Raw genomic sequence first — 21,669 nt, 5'->3', positions numbered from 1 at the left:
TCTTACAAAACCGAACAAATTCTTGTAAAAGTGATAATTATATATATATAAGGAACAGACTTTTGTTGGTGAATATAAGCAAATCTTGTCCTAAGAGTTATTGTTTACGAGTGACAACCTAAAATAAGCTATAATTCATTTCTGTTCATATATTTCAGGATTCTAATATAGGTATACCAGATATTGAAGGTAAAACTCCTTTACATTGGGCAGCAAGTTGTATGGACCCAGATGCACCTAGTTGTGTTAGACTTATATTGGTTAGTGTTGTGAAAGATAACCCATTTCTAGAAGTGTGGATTCATTATTATTCATGGGATACCAATTTTCTTTGTTTTCGTTGCTACAAGCAAACCACATATTAAATGTTCAACGAATCACAAATTTGCTATTTGGTTGTATACAGACTTAGACGAAACCACGAAATCAAATATCCAACAAAATGAAAAATTTCTGTTATACACTAAAATTGATACCCACGAAAATAAATGAATCCATAGTATCCAATGTTTTATGAGTGAAGGCAGATTTGTAATATCCCCCCTCTCCTCTTAAAAACATGGCAATCAATGATATCCCAAATTTATGAAACTTATGGGGGGTTGTAAAATGTACATTTACAATAGAAAGTATCCGAATCAAAATTTAAACTGATTAATTATCATAAAATTGAGAATGGAAATGGGGAATGTGTCGAAGAGACAACAACCCGACCGTAGAAAAAAACAACAGCAGAAGATCACCTACATGTCTTCAATGTATGGAGAAATTCCCGCACCCAGAGGCGTCCCTCATGTATGCTTTTTTTATAAATTTTGAAATATTTAACGGGCATACTAAAATAGTAAAATGATTCTGTTAATCTGCAATTGTATATATACAAAAGATGAGGTGGTATGTTTGCCAATGAGACAACTCTCCACAAGGGACCAAAGGACACAGAGATTAACAACTATAGATCACTGTACATATGCCTTGTCACAGGTTATGTCATCATTAAATTTAACAGGAGTAACATGAAAGCAGATTTGTCTGCACCTTTCACTTGTGCTCATGATGCTCAATATTTTGTTTTCTATGTATGTTTGATAATTTAGAGAGAAAAAAAATTGTCATTTGAGGTAGAATTAGAATATATTGTTCATGTAGCTATCATTGTAGATGCTTTCCAAACATTTATTTACAATTTGCTTTATTTTTCTAGGAAACCACCCCAACAGTTATAAACTGGCCAGATTATGAAGGGAGAACAGCCTTACATCTAGCAGTGGCTGATGGGAATGAATCTATTGTAAAAGTGCTAGTAAGTCTAGATCTGAAGGCAGCATAGTTTGATGGTTATTGTGCTAAAGATCTGACCCATTTGTTTTTTTATTCTCTGTAAATAACTAAAATTTAACTGTCGAAAGTGGAGAAATATCGTAATACACGAGTTATAGTGTAGAATCTGTTTCTCTAATGATTTTTATCCTTCTTTTTCAAAGATTTTCAGAAACTTGTGTTCTTTATATGCGACGTCATCAGACATGGTCGCCTTTTTCCATGACGTCACATTAGGAAAATTCAGAAGAAAACAAAACATTTAGACGTCATAATCAAATTTAGACTTATCATTTGCTGAGGAACAAATTTTTCACTAGTTCGGAGAAATATTTTCTCACATGGGTCAGGAAATGTAAAAATAGCACAAAAATTAGAGAAATTGAAACTATCACACAAAAAGACCAAAGCAAATTTGAAAGAATTTAATGATAAAAAAATAAATTATTGTCTTCACAAATTTTGTAATATTTCTTACATCTCTTAAAAAAAAGAGGTGAACATGCAAGCTGACAACATCTCTCATTTATAAGAACCCATCTGTTTGAAAATCATTGAATTACACAATGATGAAGTCCCAAATCATTAGACGAACAAGTTTAATCTCTGAAACTCTTGCAATATAGTATTTCTCCACTCTCGAAACTTTTATATTTTAAAACTTCTCAATAAACCTAGATTTGGAATATGAAAATTCAACCGTCTCAAGTGGAGAAATATCATATCAGACATGATGCAGTACTAGTAGAATCTATATATTTCTTTTTCATTACAAATTGACAGAAGTATTTGAAATTTCTTTAATGTATTTAAAATAACTAGAATTCCCAATAGAACATAATAACCCAATGAAAGAAATTAGTTTGCATATATATATATTATAAATTATAATGAATACTATATTTCAGATTTCTGTTGTGAATAGTAATATATCAGCTTTAGATAACATGTTTAGGACACCTCTCCACTGGGCTGCAGTTTTAGGTAAGAAGCTTATCACTGATTTCAGGTTTAGTGAGTATGTTAATGTTTTCAGTTTCTAATGGTGCCTGTACATAGCTTACAGTCAAAGGGAAATAACTGTAATAAAAATTGATATAAAACTGTCAAATTACAAAATCAAAGAATTGAATATTTTGGAAACTCATGTTTTCATACTTGATGTTTATAAAGTAAGTGAGTTAATATTTTAATTAACTGTTGTTTTTACATTGCTTAAAGACAAAGGGAAACAACTGCAATAGAAAATGACAAAATGTTCAAATGATAAAAAAAAAGAAAATTAAAAAATGTTCAAATTACAAACAAAAAGAATTAAAAAAATGTGTTATGTTTAAAATGATCTGATCTGTGATATTTTCATCTAAAAGATTGATTAAGTGATAACAGAAAATTAATTGTATGGAAATATTATTTTTCCTTTGTCTGATAAATTTTACTACAATATTTTCAAACAGCAAAACTGAAATCTGGACATTGGAAATATTGATATAATTTTCTTAGAAAGGTTGTGTAAACACAAAATCAAAACTCATTGCATTTTATATTGAAAAAAGTGGATGTTGCATACAAATTTGACAAATATATACAATTATGATTTCATTCAAAATCTGAGTTTGTTTTACATTGCTCTGGATCTGCCAGGTACAAAATATGATATTTGATTTGATATTTATTCCATCAAGCATTGAAAGGTGTAAATAATGTCAATTATGAATTATGAATTAATGCTTTTCTTTAATTAACAAATTGAATATAGAAATGGGATTTGGTCTAAAACAAATAATATGTTTGTATTTTGTATCTATATTTAGGTCACTCAGGAATTGTTTCCCTTCTATTAGACAATGGTGGAGATTACGCTTCTGCAGATGCAAATGGTGCCACGCCCCTTCACTATGCCGCTCAAAATAATCATTCTGTAAGTTTGTGTATTATAAGCAGTGATTTCATTAATGATTCAACATCAATTCATTTGTTACTCAAAATTATCAACCAGTATATACATGCTTGTTATGATAATACCACTGATTGTAAATAAAAAGAGTTCTGGGAAGAAAAAAAAGTCAGAAGTTCAGAAGAGCTTGGAAACATGGAAAGAGGTCAATGAAGGATATACTCCATATCATAATTATTTGTTGAATACCAATTTTCATGGGTACCGGTGAACCATAAATTCAAATGTTCACATTACTATAAGGCTGGATGCAGATTATAGCCATGATAGCATTACCATGAAATTTGATATTCACAAAATTACTAGTTCTCCTCTGACAATCCATGAAGAATAACAGAATATAAATCCAAGGTTCAACACAATGGCAGAAATAATCATAAAAATTGGTGAAGAAAATTTGACAAAATGAAAAAAGTTTAAAAGAAACAACCATACCAAAAATATTTGACAGAAAATAAATATTAAACAAATTAAATAAAAAATAAATCACTCAATCTGCATCTGTGTAATCCTTAAGTGTAGGAATACAACGATATTTGTATTGACTTGTTTATGTTTCTATTTTAGGATACAGTAGGTGTGTTCCTGACATATAAGATAGTTGTAGATGAACCTGATGTGGAAGGGAGGTCAGCATTTATGTGGGCGGGAGGGAAAGGTGCTGATGATGTTGTCACTGTTTTCTTAAGGTCTGATGTAGATATTCAACAAGTGGATAAAAATGGTGGCACTGGTTAGTATTATAACTATTACTTTAACAACTTGTTTACCGTAGTCTATTATGAAGTAAGTTTGTTAGAACTAATGTTTAGGTTTGTAATTGAAAACCAGGTCATTTTGGCTATCTAGTTTCTCATGAATATTAGCTAGATGTTTGTGTAGGATGTAACATAAATTATACACATTTTTTAGAAAGACAAGAAATTAAATATCAAACTTTCTGATATATTTAAAAATCTATGAAGTAGGATTTTAGATGTTTAATGTACATCGAAATGTAAAAAAACACACCACTATTGTTTAAATTGCCATTGCTGAGGATGTTGTTAACCAATCACAAGCCTTTTGGTGAACTTTTGAAAATATTACCCAGAATGCATTAGATTCTAAAACATTGAAGATTAGTTTTCTCTTTTCAGCATTACATGCTGCAGCACTTTCTGGTCATGCTTCAACGGTCAAGATATTACTGGACCATGGTGCACTGATTGATGCTCCAGACCTTCTTAAACATACCCCATTATTTAGGGCCTGTGAGATGGGCCACACAGATGTGGTTCAGACTCTTATAGATTATGGTGCACGGGTTGATGTATTGGATCATGATGGCAGGTCTTCTTTACACTGGTGAGTTAAATACTGTATACTATGAACTTATGTGATGAATAGATTAAAACAACAATCTTGGTTCCATTCACTTAAACAGCTATTTATGATTTGAGGCAAAGTGAAATTTGCAAAAAAAGATTGATATCCATATATATCTATTAAATTAATTGATGGAATTGATTTCTTGATAAACAAAATATTACAAGTTATATGGTTCGCTACTGACCCCCTTACGGATCCATAGAGGGTTAGTAAAATCCATAATTTTATTCACCCTCTATGGATCTGTAGGGGGTCGGTAGTTTAAATAAACGTTCTTCGAATTTATCGGATGCCAAACTGCGTTTTGTTGAAAAATAAACAATAAAACACAACAACATCAATAGATGACGTCACCATTAACACGTCTTGAACCCCCTATGAAACTTACTAACCCCATACGTTCTCATAGGGGGTCACCACGTGACGGCGTTTAAACAATCACAACGTGATAATTTATCTGTAGTCCGATAATCAGTGTGAGAAGGAAAAACATAGTTTGTTAGCTATCATAGCTTTTTCTAAAGAAAGAGCTTTAACTCAATTCTTGTAACATTTATCTGTAGTTATCACGAAGAAAAATATGCTTATTTTGTGATTTTGTCTCTCATTTTAGGGCAGCATTAGGAGGCCATGCATACATTTGTCAAACTTTAATCAAATATGGTGTGGATCCAAATTTTAGGGATCATAATGGGTAAGATATTGTTAACCGAGAACCACAAAAGTTGTGTTTTTTGGTCAATCCATCTTTTTCAATATATATTCCAAACTTTGTTAATTACTATGAAAGTTCTTTGAAGTCATGTAAATCTAAGATGATACAGTTAATATAAATCTTTTAAATATTCCAACTTTTGTATAAAAAAAATTTAAGTTTAAATTAATTTTTAAATACTGTGGATTCATTATTATTCGTGGGACGGGTACTAATTTCCGTTTGGATTTCGTGGGTATAGGAAAGCCATGAATTTAAACATTCAAGTTATTATAAATTTTCTGCATGAAATCAATTATCTTTGATAAAAAATACTATTATCTTTAATCCACAAAAACTTGTTCCAAATTAAAGAAATGAATACACAGTATATGGATATAAGAACATGTGTTATGAGTGCCAATGAGACAACATTCCCTCCAAGTCACAATTAGTAAAAGTAAACCATCATAAGTGAAAGTAAGGTCTTCAATACCTAGCTTGGCTCACACCTAAAACAACAAGCTATACCATTAGTAAGATTTGCTACATTAAATTTATTATGGCATTATATTTTCAGTATTAATAAATCTGTTGTTTTTTTTTCAGACGAACACCTCTCCAATGTGCAGCCTATGGTGGCTATGTTAATTGTATGTCTGTTTTAATGGAACATAAAGCTGATCCCAATGATCAAGATAATGAGGTATTGTATTTATTTTATGCTGTTCATTTGGATGGTTATAACTAAGGGTTGTTCCAGAATTAATTGTAATTGGGGAGTCATATCATTAAAATTTGTTAGGTAGAAGTGTTTTTTGGAAATTAAGCCTGAACGATTATTTCAAATTATCAATTAAAATTTTTAAATAAAGGTGCATTTCAATCTTAGGATTGGTTGGTTGTTATATATATATCCTAGAAAGAAAGATAGAGCAATTCTCCATGGTTTAGTCAGAACTGTGTTCTGAGTTGGGTTATACCTGGATATTGATACGATCTTCCTTTTAACCTATTGAATTATATTTTCTATAACTAACAATCTATTAAATTAATAAAACATTTAAATCTTTAAAATACAGAGTTGGTAAGATTAAAAAATCTTTGTGGAACCCCTCCTTTTGCTCCAATGTTTTTCAGCCCTTGAATGAGGCTTTCCAGTCTCTTACAGCTAATTTCCTAAAGCATGTAGAGCAAGACTTCAGTTAGCTTGCTTGCTTTGTTTTTATATTGCACAATCATTAGGATAACACCCAATTAAATTCAAATATTATATATACAGGTTAAACTATGCCTAAACATGTTGTTTAAAGATGCCAATCTTATTAAAAAATCTTGTATAAACAATTATACAAACAAAGCAAGCAAGCCAAAAAAAGTTTTGCTTTACATGCATTAGGAAATTAGCTGTAAACTTAAAACCTTGCTTTCTCACCAATCAAATCATGTACATGACCAGCAACTCTCTTTATTTAAAAAGAAAATCTACAGCTAGTGTTGTAACTTATATGCATGTATGCTGTCTGCTTGGAGTCGATCACCACCTGAAAAGAAATAAATAGCCCAACTCCCAGATAATATATTCTTGCATCAAGTGATTTTTACCCTGTTAGGCTTACATTAAATTAAAAACAGAATATAGAAAGTGAAACTACAAGTTGTTAATATTTATTCATCTTAGAATATTTCCTGCAATAATTTAATATGATGACTTAATGTTTAGTTTATATAGTCTGCTCAATATCAATTATTATCACCTCAGTGTACAAAATAAACATTATATTGTTCCTGCTTTTTTGACTGTTTAGGCATACAAAGAGGGATAACTCTATGTATGAAATTGTAAATGTGCTACTAGTTCTACAACAAATTTAATAAAAATCAAGTAGTCATATTGTTGAGTATGTTTCAGGGAATGACAGCTCTACACTGGTCCTGTAGTAAAGGTCATCTAGATGCTGTTAAACTTCTGATGGAATACAGAGCATTTCCTAACCACATGGAGTTTACTGAAGATCGGTAAATATCAATTATTTATAATTGTTCGTTTCACATCATGTAACAACTTGCTGATAGAGAAATAACACAGAAAAAGATAAAAGAAGTAATAGTATAGAGTTATTGCATGAATATTGGGGAATATTGTCCCGAGTAGAATTTTATATTGCACGAGCTTGCAAGTGCAATATATGTTCTACAAGCTTAAGGGACAATATTCCCCAATATTCATGCAATAACCCTATTATTGTATAGCAATATAATATTTGAAAGTAAGAATTGGTTCAAACTAAAATATTGTTGATGATGACGTCATGAATTTTGAAGATTTATTGCACTAGTGCAATATTGGAATTTATTGCACACTAACTTTTGGTTACTTTCTGTGGGAAATATTATATTGCTATGAAATAATATCTTTTATAAAACTTATAAAAATAAAACCAAAAGCAACAAAGTTAATTAATCTGTAAGTATCACATCTTGGTTGAATAAAATAGAGAAAATTAACCACCATTCTAGTTAATATTATGTTTTTTTCTGTATGGTTAGGATACTGTGTGATGTGTTTTCAGATTCATCTCTCAACTACTTCCTGTTTCCCTAAATATTTGGGCAGGGTATCAGTGAGGAGTAGCTCACAGCTTCACTTGTTTACTTTTCAAATACAGGTTGACAGATAACATGAAAAAATAAAAGTTTATTAGGTATCTTGCTCATGTTGGGAGGGAAGTGTTATCTTCAAATTGCTGTTTACAAAACAGTTCAATTTTTGGTACAATTTACAGTCCATGTTTAGTCATATTGATTTCATTAAAACACAAAAAATTCTATGATTTGGATGATACAAATCTATACGTTTTAGTTTTATGTTAAATTGTAGGACAAAAACATCATTCATACAGTGTATGAAAATATAAAACTCTTTTTACTTGCATTGATACAAGAGAAAAGATTGTAGAATCTTGCTTCTCAATCTTTCTATATCTAGTCAAATAAATCTTATAATCTTTTACCCTTCATAAAATTATACATTAGTTAGAAGATCTACATATACTCCAATAATTCTTATATCATTTGCATATCTATAAATACTTGAATTGGATTGGTCAATTAGAATTTTTCTCTTGGTTTACACTTCGATAAACCATGTTTCCGAAACTACTTTTGTAATCTATTCATGCACGATTCACATTCTTGCAGGGATACTGGGATTTTCAGGAAGTTGAGATTATAAAACAATTGCATTATAGTTGTTTATATTCTAATGTATATATAACCCCAAAAAAATCAAAAAAATCACTAAAGCTTCGAAAATGTATAAAAATAAAATTTAAATAAAATTCCGGGAAATTTCACGAATGATTTGGCGAATTTACGTCATGGAAAAACTTGATGTCATACGATTGAAAACTTTCAGACGGAAGATTATTTTGTTACTTGTACGCTTAAAGTCATAAGAAACCTCAAATCAAAAAAAATAATGCATATGTTTTTTATAACTCAATGGATAGTTTTCATTATAAAACTTATGTACATATACTTTTTTCTGAAGAAAATTCTTTAATTTATCCATATTTAGAAGAAGTTTACTTTATTTTAATTGCTTGCTTCCAGCAACCAATTCCCCCGACATATTTTCCGTATGCAAAGTGACCTCAGTGTGACCCATCTCGTAAAAATCCGGTGATCACAATACGCATGGGTGTCCTTAAAATAAACCATTATCTGAATTCACATGTGAAACACGTGCTCTCTTTCCATGCTTTTTTGTTTATTTTTTGTCGATTGTTGACAAACAGGTGACCATCGTTAAACTTCGGCTTCAAAACACGAACTTTAATTACCTGCCATATTTACACAACAACACTGACCGATTGAAAAAAGAAATTGACGATTATACGAAATTTACACGAAAAAAATGAAAAATTCGTGCACAGAAGACTAAGTTGATGATGTGTGTATGCATTGGTTCAAGAATTGGAAGAACATAATTTTTCACCGGTCACTCGTTTCTTATGACTTTAAAATTCGGATAGTATCCAATTTAAATGAAGTTTTTGAGGTAGGTGCTAGTTCATTTTAGATTCTGTTGCATTAATCGAACATTTAAGCTTTTTAGCTCACCTGGCCCAAAGGGCCAAGTGAGCTTTTCTCATCACTTGGCGTCCGTTTTCAGATGGATCAGACATTCTGTTGTTAGGTTGCTGCCCATGAATTAGAAATTTTGCCGTTTTTGGTTATTATTTTGAATATTATTATAGATAGAGATAAACTGTAAACAGAAATAATGTACAGCAAAGTGATACCTTAAAATTAGTTAACTTGACCAAAATGGTCAATTGACCCCCTAAGGAGTTATTGTCCTTTATAGTCAACTTTTAACAATTTTCATAAAATTTGTAAATTTTTACTAACATTTTCCACTAAAACTACTGGGCCAAGTTCATTATAGATAGAGATAATTGTTAGCAGCAAGAATGTACAGTAAAGTAAGATGTACAAACACATTACCATCACCAAAACACAAAGTTGTCATGAATCCATCTGCGTCCTTTGTTTAATATTCGCATAGACCAAGGTGAGCGACACAGGCTCTTTAGAGCCTCTTGTTAGAACGTCAAGATGGCTGTGTACTCCTTAGTTACGAAAAGCCATTGTGCTTCTGATGGTACATATAGTAGCAATCAAAGTAATAACGTAAATTAATAATCACGTATGTTTGGCTGAAGAATTATAAGGATTAAACACATTTTTTCTAGAGGTAATCAGTGTTTTCCATAAGAACCGGCCGCCGGCCAAATTGACCGGTTCAAGCAATTATTTGGCCGGTTCAATCGTCATCAGTCTAAAAAATTTGGGTGCATATTTTACTTATACGACTATTTTACATTTCATAACTTTATTGATCTTTATTATGATCTTCAATATATTCTTGAAGTTTTATTTACGTTTGAGAGTTCCGGTTTGTATTTCTATCGGAACACACGGCCGTTATCCATCGAAAGAGAAACTCCCGAGAGATATCGAGTATTTATGCAAGTCATGCCATGTCAAGGTCGTTAAAAACTTTCGTTTGTTGTTGAAGATGAAACGTTCCATTACAGATTTTTTCCCCTCAAAGCGACACAAAGGTGTGGATTTTTATGATAATACAATTTATAAAGTTTGCATGCATTGTTTTTCAATTTGTTCTGTTGTGTTTATAAACGGATACTTTAAATCGCGAATGAATCGATGACATAGCAGTGTTCCAGCTAGGTCGTTTCAGAGGGCGCGGCGCCCACCCTTTTTTTCAGTTGCGCCCGTGCCCTTGTTGACGATTTCGGGGCGTCCTGTCCTTTTAGAGATCGATTGTGTTTGATTTCATTTCCTTGTTGACCCTATAATTAATATCGATTTTCATCATTAATCAAGGTAATTAATACCTGCAAGTTAAATTGACAACCTACTGACTTCACTTGACAGCTTGTGTGTCTAACAAACTGTTAATTAACATTTATTACCTGAGCTTTAGGTCATAAATTATCCGCGAATTTGAAGCGTTTGTAAATATATTTTCTCAGTTATTTCCCCCTTGTTTAGCTTCAATCAAATTTATTATCCTTCAAATGTTATTTACTATTAAAAATTGAAATAAACATGAATTTAATAAGAAATTGCATAATTATGCATATTTAGTGATTAGAAATTTATTTTGAACTTGCAGAGATAAATATTTTGCAAATTATTTTTTATCTTTATACTTTTTTAAACGTCTGACAGATTATGATCACTACCTTTTCTTCAACATTGATATGATAATTATATGCAATAACTCCTGTAAACATGAGGAGAAGTATGATGATAAATACACTGATAATTACAGTACACTAGCACCACACATTTTACATTAACTGTTTAATGGTTGATAACTATTTTTTAGTAAAATAAATATAGTTTTACTTTAACTATCAAAATTATTACAAAACAAAAGCTTAAAAGACATGATAATATAGAATATAGTGTGCATCCTATCTATAATTAAATAAAAATAAATAAAATTGCTGTATCCAATAATCCAAGAACAGTATTCTTAATTTTGTCAACGTTCATGACGTTTAAATTATAGTAGTATTCAAAGTCTTAAAATTGTGCAGACAAAATTTTTTAGAAAAAAATTCTGCTAATAATATGCCCATTTAACAAGCATGAAATATTGTCTTAAAATTCGTCAGATGCCAGGATTTTGAATCTAGATTTCAAAAATTTTTCGGGGGGGCAAGCCCCCCCGGACCCCCCCTATTATCCGGTGACCGCCTACTTATTCATTTTGGCCTGTTAGGCCAAAATGAATGGAAAACCCTGGGTAATTGATGTGTAAACCGGGTCTCTAACTCACAAACGTGACATAAAAGTCCTTCAGACTTTTATTCAGATTGTGAGTTAATCGCACCGGTTTACACATCAATAACCTCTAGAAAAAATGTTTAATCCTGTATTGTGACATGTGTGATAACAAACTTTTTCAGAATTATGATTTTTAAGAATTTTAATGAATTAAATTTTCCTCCTTACAGGTACACTCCACTAGACTATGCTTTGATGGGTGAGCACCATGATGTAGCTCAGTATATGATAGAACAGGGGGCTTTGTCGATTACGGGTATTCAAGATATTGCAGCTCTCAAAATTCAGGTATTACTTTGCCATTTTCATTGATTATACGATCTTTAAAAAAATGGTGGCCATAAAATGGTGATATATTTACAATATAAAAAAATTGTTTCAGAGGTATTATTCATTACGTATTAAGTTAGAGTCATCTCCCCTTGTTTGCAGAATCATGTACACAAACTTGTTAAAGTATAACTCATTATGAACTGTATGGAGCTGTTGATTTTGATAGAAAATAAAATCAAAAGTATCAACTGTATTTGTCTTTGATTGAAAATAGATAAGTTAGGGTCATATTCTCTTGTTTGCAGAACCATTAAGACGATTTTGAAGTATGAACTTGAATTAAATCAAATCTATGAGGAGCTTTTGATTTGATATCTATAAATAGTATTAAATGATTCAGATAATAATGTTAGAAAGTAAAATAAAAACTGGATAAGATAGGATTACCTCCCCTTGTTTGCAGAACTATTTAATAAAAAAATGATAACTATAATTTATTATAATCTATCAGAATCTGCTGATCGTAATTCTTTAAATAAATCCCAATAATATATAGGAAGTAAATTCAAGATATTGACATCTTGTGCATTCCATTGAGACTATTTAAATTGGAGTAATCACCCCTTGTTTGCAGAACAATTAAACAAAAACTTGAAGTGTGCAGTATTATACTGAATAATAAATTATAATCTGTTAAGAGCTGTTGATTTAAAGTTCTTCTTAGATCACTTGTAGGTGTTCCAATCATATTATTAAAAAGTAAAATAAAAATATTGATGTTTTTTTTGTGTTCCTTTAAAACTAGATAAATCTCTCCTTGTTTGCAGAACCATTAAACACAAATTTGAAGTGTTAAGTTTAATAAATTTTAATCTGTTAAGAGCTTTTGATTTTAAGTCCTTTAATTACTAAAAATTGTTCAGATTATTTGTTAAAAAGTATAATAAAAATATTGATGTCTTTTTTGTCTCCCGTTGAAACTTGATAAATTAGAGTCATCTGCCCTTGTTTGCAGAGAAATAATGTTAAATGTATCAAGTATAATCAGGAGTTGTGGATGTAATTACTTTGAAAAGTATATGGATTCTGATAATATTGATGGAAAGTAAAATAAAAATCTATTTATGTTTTTGTCTTCTATTGAAAAAAGATAAAGTCAATTGCAGAATCAATGTTGGACTATAGTGTTTCTTATCAGTCCAGTCTTTTCTTTTATCATGTTTTTTTAAACTTAGAAAATCTTTCTTCTTGAGATGGATGCAGCTTTGGGAATTCTCTTATATTTTCTATTATAATGATAACACTGATACAGTACATTCCGGTTATTTGCATAGCCTATTTGTCAGACGAAATTATGCAATAAAGCGGAGTATGCTTATATCCGAAATGACAAATTACGGAGTCAAATAACATCGATAGTGCAGATCAGCAAAGAAGAAAGATGTACGTCCATAGTCCACTTACAACATAATGAATGCTTATTTATTCTAATAAAAGTTATTTGTCTACTGTCATACATTTTATTTCATTGTGTATTCTTTCAATAAAGTTTATAAACACATTTTGTTTTAGTTTATTTATGTACCGACTTTTCCTTTACCTGAGATACAAAAATAAAATTGTTCTAAAAATAGATTTGTTTCTATGACCCGGATGTACAAATTAAATTGTTACGCTTTGTTTAAAATAAACTGTTTAACAATACTACACAGTTTATAATCATTGTAAACAATAATTGTGCAATGAACTGCCTTTGATATCCAGTATTTACCAATTACACAGTGATGTTACACTGTTACTTTAACACCGATAGTTTCGTTTATGCAAAGCAGTTAACAGGTAATGGGGCCATGCACGGGTTATTTGCTGGACACGAGTGTTGAAAGTGAGAAAATATAATAATCAGAAGTTAATTTTCTTTTAGAAAAATATTAAAAAGGAAAGATTGATGTATAAAATTCTTCAACCATATATAAATGCCCTGTAATATTTAACATAAATGTAGATCACCCAAGCTGAATTACGAAATTACACATTGGATAATGATCGATAATTAGCAGGCGTTAATGTTTTAAAAATTCACCCAAAATATAATCTATGAACAATGTTTGAAATCCAATCAATAATTAACACCTTTTGAGATAGAAGATCATAGAATGGTTGTGTTTTTACAACAATCAGCTGATTGACATTTTTATGACCTCGAGGCTTAAAATAGAATATGGGAAACTTTACCTGTGTACACATCGAGGCCTTTTCTATAATCATATAAACACGAAAGATACTGTTTTAAAACTTTATTTGAATAACACACAAGTAAATGTGAAATAATAATGAAAATTATGATATGCATTCAACAAAAATATACTTACCAAATTGCCGTTTCCGGTCAAAAATCTCGTCAGTTTTAACTGAGCATATCTAGCTGGCGATTATTTTCTATGCAATAAACCGAAATGCGACTTGTAAGGCTATGCATATAACCGGACAATTTAACATTAGGTGAATGGGAAATGGTTTTGTGCAGGAGAAAAGTATGCAATTAACCGAATTATGCTATTAAGCGGTATGCAATTAAGTGGAATCGACTGTATAACCTTATCAACTATGAAATACACTAGGTTTGTAATAAAAAGGGGGAAAAACAAATTTAGTAGACAATTACAATATTGAAAAGGCAATAATTGTGATTTTTTTTTGTCAATTGGTCCCTTTTGATGAATTTATTGTCGAAATATTGAACTATTGATGCAATAAAAAAATCTCTGAGGTAGCATGTGATAAATATTTGTATTTAAATGATCGGGAGATTTTCCTTTTGCAATACGACAATATGCTTATGATAAAGGGGACATGACTTTATTTATAGTGATGAGGTGTATTTAATGGTTAATTTAGTTTTTATAGTACAATTAAATCTGATTTTATCACTGTATTTTGGATTGTGATTCTTTGGGGATTACTGCCAAAAAGTGAATCAATCTTTTTATATAGTCTGGACCTTGATCGGTTGTAAAACCAAGTACCAATAAAAAACAGAAAAAATGAAAGATTTGTTGATCAGTTTTACAAAAGTCAATGAAAGTTGTAGAAAAGCAACTTATGATATTTCAGTTTTTTTCAGCAATTATTTCAAAACTTGGATATTGTTTTTTTTATTTTTGTTTTTTAATTTTCTTTAAATTTGATGTTACAGTGACTAAAAAATAGTGTTTGTTTAATATTATGCTTTTATCTAGGAAGTTCTATAGGAAATTGTAAAATTAACATTTAAAATATTGATATTGGAATTAAATGTGAACTTTGGTTTATCCTAATCATTGTAGGATTATATAACTTAAGACGGTTTATATTCTCTGGTTGCTATTTATTTGTGTCTTTGAATGTAATATTCTAAATTGAACTTGGAATAAATGTCAGAAATAATTGTTTATAAACTGTCTTTTTCTAGTCTGCGTTCCGAGGATTCCGTGTCAGGAAAACTTTCACAGAAAGAAAACGATTGCTGATGAAGCATGAACAGCTGAAGAAAGAAGCTGCAAGGTGATTATTTTCTTCTTTTCTTCCATTTTTACCCCTGTCCCAAGTCAGGAGACTCTGGCCTTTGTTATAATTTTTGGGATACGATTGCTGTCAAGCAATCTGTAGACTTTTACCATTGACCCTATGACACACTCCCTCACGTCATTCGTTTTATTCTAAACATTCGGCAACATCTCAGATTCTTATGATTGTCTTGCTTTAAAAGGTAAAAACAAGCAAAACAATTGAACATAAACAACTTTCCTGTAATGTTTTACTCATAATCTTCATGTGTGATATTTTCCTTGACTTATATCCGTGTTTTTAACAATACGGAAAATCAGAATTAAACAGTATTTATATTTAGTGTTTTTATAAATTTAGAAACACGTCAGAGGGAATTCCCAAATTTTGATAACTTGCGAGAGTTCTCTGAAAGCCGATAGATAATTCTATTTCTGTCACAAGAACTGAAGAGGAGTATTTCTATATTTTACCGTTATGAAACTGATATTTGATACTGTACTCTCATAAAGAAATGGAGAACCATTCATCATATCATTTAATAAACGTTCTTGTTCCAAATCGCAAGTCGCGGTTTGTTTATGTATTAATGTCCATGCGTGGTCTCACTAATTAGAGACAAAAAGAATTGTAGAGACAAAAAGCGTCAAGAAGCGACAAGAAGAATAATATTAGCAACAAGAAACTATTTAGCGACAAGAAAACATTTTTTTTATTTATATTACTTATTTGAAATAAATATTAAAAAAATATGCAAAAGAAAACAATTTCAAATACAGGAAAGTTAATTTTGATAGGGGGGAAAATGAAACTTGTAAATCTAATTCAATTGCAACATTTATTTACATGAAATTTTATAAGGTATCACAGGAAGTATATTTTGTCTTTTTATTTGTTTTTAAAACCATTTTTGTACAATATATAATTAACTTGCAAAATGCATTATTTGTGCATAATTGTCCAGAAAATACATACACAAATTGTGAAATACAAATTAAGAACTGAAATCAAACAAATGGAAAACATAATTAAAATGTGAATATTTTTCATCATTTTATTTAGTGTATTGTCTCATTTAACGATATTTATCATGTTTATGCATATAGATTGAAGATTAAAGGAAACTGATGACAATCTTGAGTTTTCAACAGGTGTTCACTATTCGGTACAATAATTTTATATTCTGGTGGGTGTAATTGATGAAGGTGTTAATGGATGTTATTGTTGCAATAAAACAAAGGACACGCACCTAGTTAATCTCATTTGTTGCTCTTAATTGTGTATTATCTTAGAGTGAAGCCACAGCTAATGTTGGTCCTATCAGGAAAAATTAATTGTACAGTTAGGAAGGAAATATTATTTCATGTTTTTGTTTTATTAAATCCTTCAAAAGGAAGGTGACAAATCTTTGTTTTTATTTTCATTTTATAGCGTTTATATTTCCTTTGCTCTTACACATGTTTAATTTCTACATCTATCAATATGATAATAAAAAGTACACAATCTCTTCATCGATTTTTTTTTATTTCTTCATCTTTCAATATAATCCTAAAAAATATTTTAATGTATGTCGCTAAATAGCTTCTTGTTGCTTTTTGTCACTTATTATTTTTCTTCTTGTCGCTTCTTGACGCTTTTTGTCGCTAATTAGTGAGACCCCACATGCGTGTAGTTTTCCTGATTTCAAGGGGTATCAGATTGAGTGATTCCCGGCTTCATTGATTAATTTGAAACTCATGGGATTCTTTCTATGTCTGTCTGCATATGGAGGGCTATTGTTGTTGCATAATTTTAAATCACATGCATAATTTAAATTAAAATAAATGTTTCATCGTAAAAATTACCTATAACACCCCTTCAGCAGAAATGGAATCTTCCATGTTATCGTTTCGAGTTGTCTCCCTTTTCGAAGTATTCGTCAAGAAGAATTAACTCGTTAATGCCGGTAAACGTCGTATTATATTAAGAACGATCTCAATGTAAACAGAGGAGTGTGTACGGAAAGGAGTCATGCCCTCTGACCCAAAGGAACTTCAATAATTAAAGAGTAAGAAATGGGGTTCCTCCTAAACTGGTCCACCGTTCTATATATAGCTTCGCACCGAAGGTCAGTGTAGCGATAAGTGAACACAATAGGGGTCCAGTTTAGGGTTCCTCCTAGAATTACGGTGATAAGATACGGAAGCAAGTTAACTCGTACCACGGCATTGGAACCAAAAAAGTTAACTTGTACTACTGGGAAGTCGTAACATTCAGAAAAATATATAAAAAATATGATGTTTTATGGGTTTCTGTTTGTAAACTTAATAGAAATAAAGTTGAATTACTTGAATTTTACACAGGAGTTAAATGAAAACTTAGACAAAAATAAAGAATGTTTTAAAGCATTAATGTTTTAACTGATCTTTCAAACTAGAACATAGGCGGATCCAGCCCCCCCCCTTTTTTTGTGGAAAAAATTTGGTTGATAATAAAGGGAATCATTGAAACATGACTGGAGCGGGCCGCCTCTTAGGTCAGTCAGCGGGCTCCCCCTTAGGAAAAGTTCTGGATCCGCCACTGTAGAACTTAATCCAGAGGAAAGTTAAAACATTGCTTTAACTGTACCTTATTAAAATTGAACATGTTGAATATGTATATATCCAATTTAAGTTAATTAAAGCTGTAATCCATGTCAGATCACAAATTGAATGCTATGTTTACAATTGTTGAAAGCCATGTGCTTTTTTTGCGGGGAAAATGCGGACCCCCTTAACAGGAATCAGTTAAATTTCATTGTTACATTTATTTATAGACCGTAAAAATAATTTTGGCAATCATTTTGACTAACTGCTAAGATTTAATTATTCTTGAAAAATTTTCTTCGGGTGAAACTGTATATACCTTAATTATCTACATCTGCCACAGTATTTTCTATCCAATATACAAGGAACATAAGCTACAAATTGGTCATTGTACTTTCAAATTATATACATTTTACAGACTTAAGAGGTATTGGGTGAAAGTAACGTATATCATGTATATTCATCATTTAACACCATTTGAATGCATTTAAATAAGTTGGTACGAGTTAGCAATGGTACGAGTTTGCATTGGTACAAGTTTTTTTTTAATGGTACGAGTTTACAATGGTACAGGATAACTATAATTCGATAAAACACAATAAGTACAAGGCTCATACACTTGTAACGGGGATTGGCTATTCTTTAAGTTGAGTGACTATTCAGATTGTTACATTTTGCATGTGCAGTTGAATTAGTTTAGAGAATAATACTATCCAGCTGTACCAGGGTTACCGGCCAAAAATGCTTGAGACTCGCGCATGTTCATGCTTTTTTTGCAACAGTATTCTTGGATCTATTTCTTTCCTCTTTGATCTTTTGAATTTTGGCCAAATCTCATGCATTTGTTTAATGAAAATTTGGCAGAACTGCTATACATGTGTCAATGAAAACTATGGCAATCGTATCCCTCAGAGCATTCTGCTCTTTGATTAATTTTGTTTATTTATATATTTCGGAGTTTAGTATGATGCCCATTATCACTGAACTAGTACACATTTTTATACGCCCGTCAAAATTTTGACGGGACGTATTATGGTATACAAATGTCCGGTGTCCGTCCGTCTGTCTGTCCGGCGTAAACATGTCGCACCGTAAATTGAGAACGACTTATCCAAATTTCATGAAACTTAAAATAGTTGTCAAATGATCTGTATACTTTTTGGTGAAAATAAGATTAAAACTTTTTGAGTTACGGCACTTTGTAACTAAAACAGGGGTGTGTTTTTTTCACATGTCGCACCGTATCTCAAAAACGATTCTTGATTATGGCTTAAAAATTTAAACACTTCTTAGTTATATCAATCTTAATATATGTATACTTTTTGGTGATGATTCAAAATTTTATTTTTGAGTTATTGAGTATTTTGTAAAAAAGGGGGAGGGTTTTTTTTACATGTCGCACCATATCTCAAAAATGATTTATGATTATTGCTTAAAACTTTACACATGTCATTGCATGTCTTTGTTATATTAATCTAAAGATCTGTTTACTTTTTGGTGATGATTCAAAATTTCATTTTTGAGTTATTGAGTATTTTGTAAAGAAGGGGGAGGTTTTGTTTACATGTTGTGCCGTAACTCAAAAACAATTTATGATTATTGCTTAAAACTTTACACACTTCTTTGTTATATTAATCTAAAGATCTGTATACTTTTTGGTGATGATTTAAAAAGGGGGGGGGTTTACATGTCGCGCCGTATCTCAAAAATAATTTATGATTATTGCTTAAAACTTTACACACTTCTTTGTTATATTAATCTAAAGATCTGTATACTTTTTGGTTTTGATTCAAAATTTTATTTTAGTGATATTTAGTTTTTTGTAAAAAAAAAACAGGGTTAGGGGTTTCACATGTCTCGCCGTGTCTCAAAAACAATATATGGTTATTGCTTAAAACTTTCTCAGAAACTATTTATGATTATTGCATAAAACTTCCAAACAAGACGTCTGGCGTATCATGCGCTCATGACGCAGCTGTTTATTTTAAGGGGCCAGCTGAAGCACTCCTCTATGTGCCGGATTTTCTCTCTGTATTGAAGACCCTTCTTTGGCTTTAGCTGCTTCCTGCTCTTTGGTCTTATTATTGTCACTTTGACACATTCCCCATTTCCATTCTTAATTTTATTTTGATAATAAAAGATGACCTTCACATTCCTGCATTTTCACTTACATTTCCAATGTCAGAATGCTAAATGTTATCACATCACAAAGAGTGAATCAGTTAATGAAGTTATTTACACGGATTGACCTATGACAGGTCAAGCAACATAACACATCCATATTAAGGAATTTCAAATTGGTCTTTTTTAATTGATTGAAAAAAATAAATCTCAAAGATTCACTGACAGCAGGTATTAACATTTCTGGACAAGTAAATCTTTATGAGCTCCCTTTGAGAATGTTGAGTTATCCTTAATTTAAAAATTTAGTTTTTCAAAATTCTTTTTTTTTTTATCAAAAGAGGGTGTTTTTCCAGTTTTTGGACAATGCGAGTTGTTGGTGATTGATTTATATCTATCTAAATAAAACCTCCCTTTAGTTGTGAATAAGTTTCTGATATGACATTGAGTAGTTTTGGAACTTAATTCTTTTAAAAAATCAACGGGTGTATCATGCGTTCATGGCACAGCTCTTTATTATCATATGCCACATTTTGAGTTTCAAATGATAGATCGAATCCTGACATCCAAAATAGTAAATATATGAGAAGTTATTTTTGGTCTGAAAATGGTGTTTTTTTCTTTAATTCTTTTATTTATTTGCAGAAAAAGAGCAGTTGAAGAGACGAGAAAGAAAGAAGATACAAAGCATAAAGAAGAAGTAGAAGAAAGGCAAAGGCCAGCCTATGTTGATAAAACTCTAGTCACTGTTACTCATGAGCCAAAGACTGAGCAAGTCTTTGCCATGAGTTACATATCCGCCAAAAAGTAGGTTTGTTTGTTAGAACTAAACATGCCAGTGTTGGAACAATTCTTACAAGCACCATGTGTTGCATGGGGTGCTGGAACAAGTCTTAGACATGAGTTATTATGATGTCTGTCATATTTTTAGTTTGTTTATTAAACGTGTTAAAAACATCTCACTGTTACTCATCAGCCATGAGTTACATTTCTGCCAAAAAGAAAGTTTGTTTATTTAGCATGTTCCTCGTGAGCTCAAGTCTCAGAAAGTCTTAGTAATGAGTTAAACAAAAATCTGCCAAAAAGTAAATTTATTTATTAAAACAGGTAAGGGCTATTCCAGAAAAAAATGTATGGGGGAGGGGTTGGAATGCACATTGTATTAATAATACATCATGTACATGGGTGATAAGTATCAGAGCAACTTTTCACACTATAATGCAGTATAACTCTCAATTACAATTGTCTGGGTAGTAGGTGCTGACAAAAACTGCCTTCCAACCCCCCACCCCATACATATTTTTCTGGAATAGCCCTAAGTTACTCATAGTCATTGTCATGAGTTACACAACTTTTTACTTTCAGTCATAAGTTACAGAAATAGAGGTGACAACTCATATGACTGAAGACAAAGTCTCTTGTTGAATCATTGTTAC

At 31.0% G+C, this 21,669-nt stretch overlaps 1 protein-coding gene across 1 annotated transcript in view; it reads left to right on the top strand.

Annotated features, from left to right (window-relative positions):
- Window positions 1–21,669, top strand: part of LOC134695204 (inversin-like) — an 80,850-nt gene that overhangs the window by 13,244 nt on the left and 45,937 nt on the right. The window contains exons 7-18 of the mRNA XM_063556420.1: window positions 159–260; window positions 1,205–1,303; window positions 2,229–2,304; window positions 3,135–3,241; window positions 3,845–4,010; window positions 4,417–4,624; window positions 5,262–5,342; window positions 5,952–6,048; window positions 7,255–7,361; window positions 11,900–12,017; window positions 15,454–15,545; window positions 20,879–21,040. Of these exons, the coding sequence (XP_063412490.1) occupies window positions 159–260; window positions 1,205–1,303; window positions 2,229–2,304; window positions 3,135–3,241; window positions 3,845–4,010; window positions 4,417–4,624; window positions 5,262–5,342; window positions 5,952–6,048; window positions 7,255–7,361; window positions 11,900–12,017; window positions 15,454–15,545; window positions 20,879–21,040 (1,415 nt within the window). The remainder of the gene's footprint in view (window positions 1–158; window positions 261–1,204; window positions 1,304–2,228; window positions 2,305–3,134; window positions 3,242–3,844; window positions 4,011–4,416; window positions 4,625–5,261; window positions 5,343–5,951; window positions 6,049–7,254; window positions 7,362–11,899; window positions 12,018–15,453; window positions 15,546–20,878; window positions 21,041–21,669) is intronic.

The sequence above is a fragment of the Mytilus trossulus genome, chromosome 13, assembly GCF_036588685.1.
Source record: "Mytilus trossulus isolate FHL-02 chromosome 13, PNRI_Mtr1.1.1.hap1, whole genome shotgun sequence".
Taxonomy (NCBI): Eukaryota; Metazoa; Mollusca; class Bivalvia; order Mytilida; family Mytilidae; genus Mytilus; species Mytilus trossulus.
This window is presented reverse-complemented; position numbering and strand designations above follow the sequence as displayed.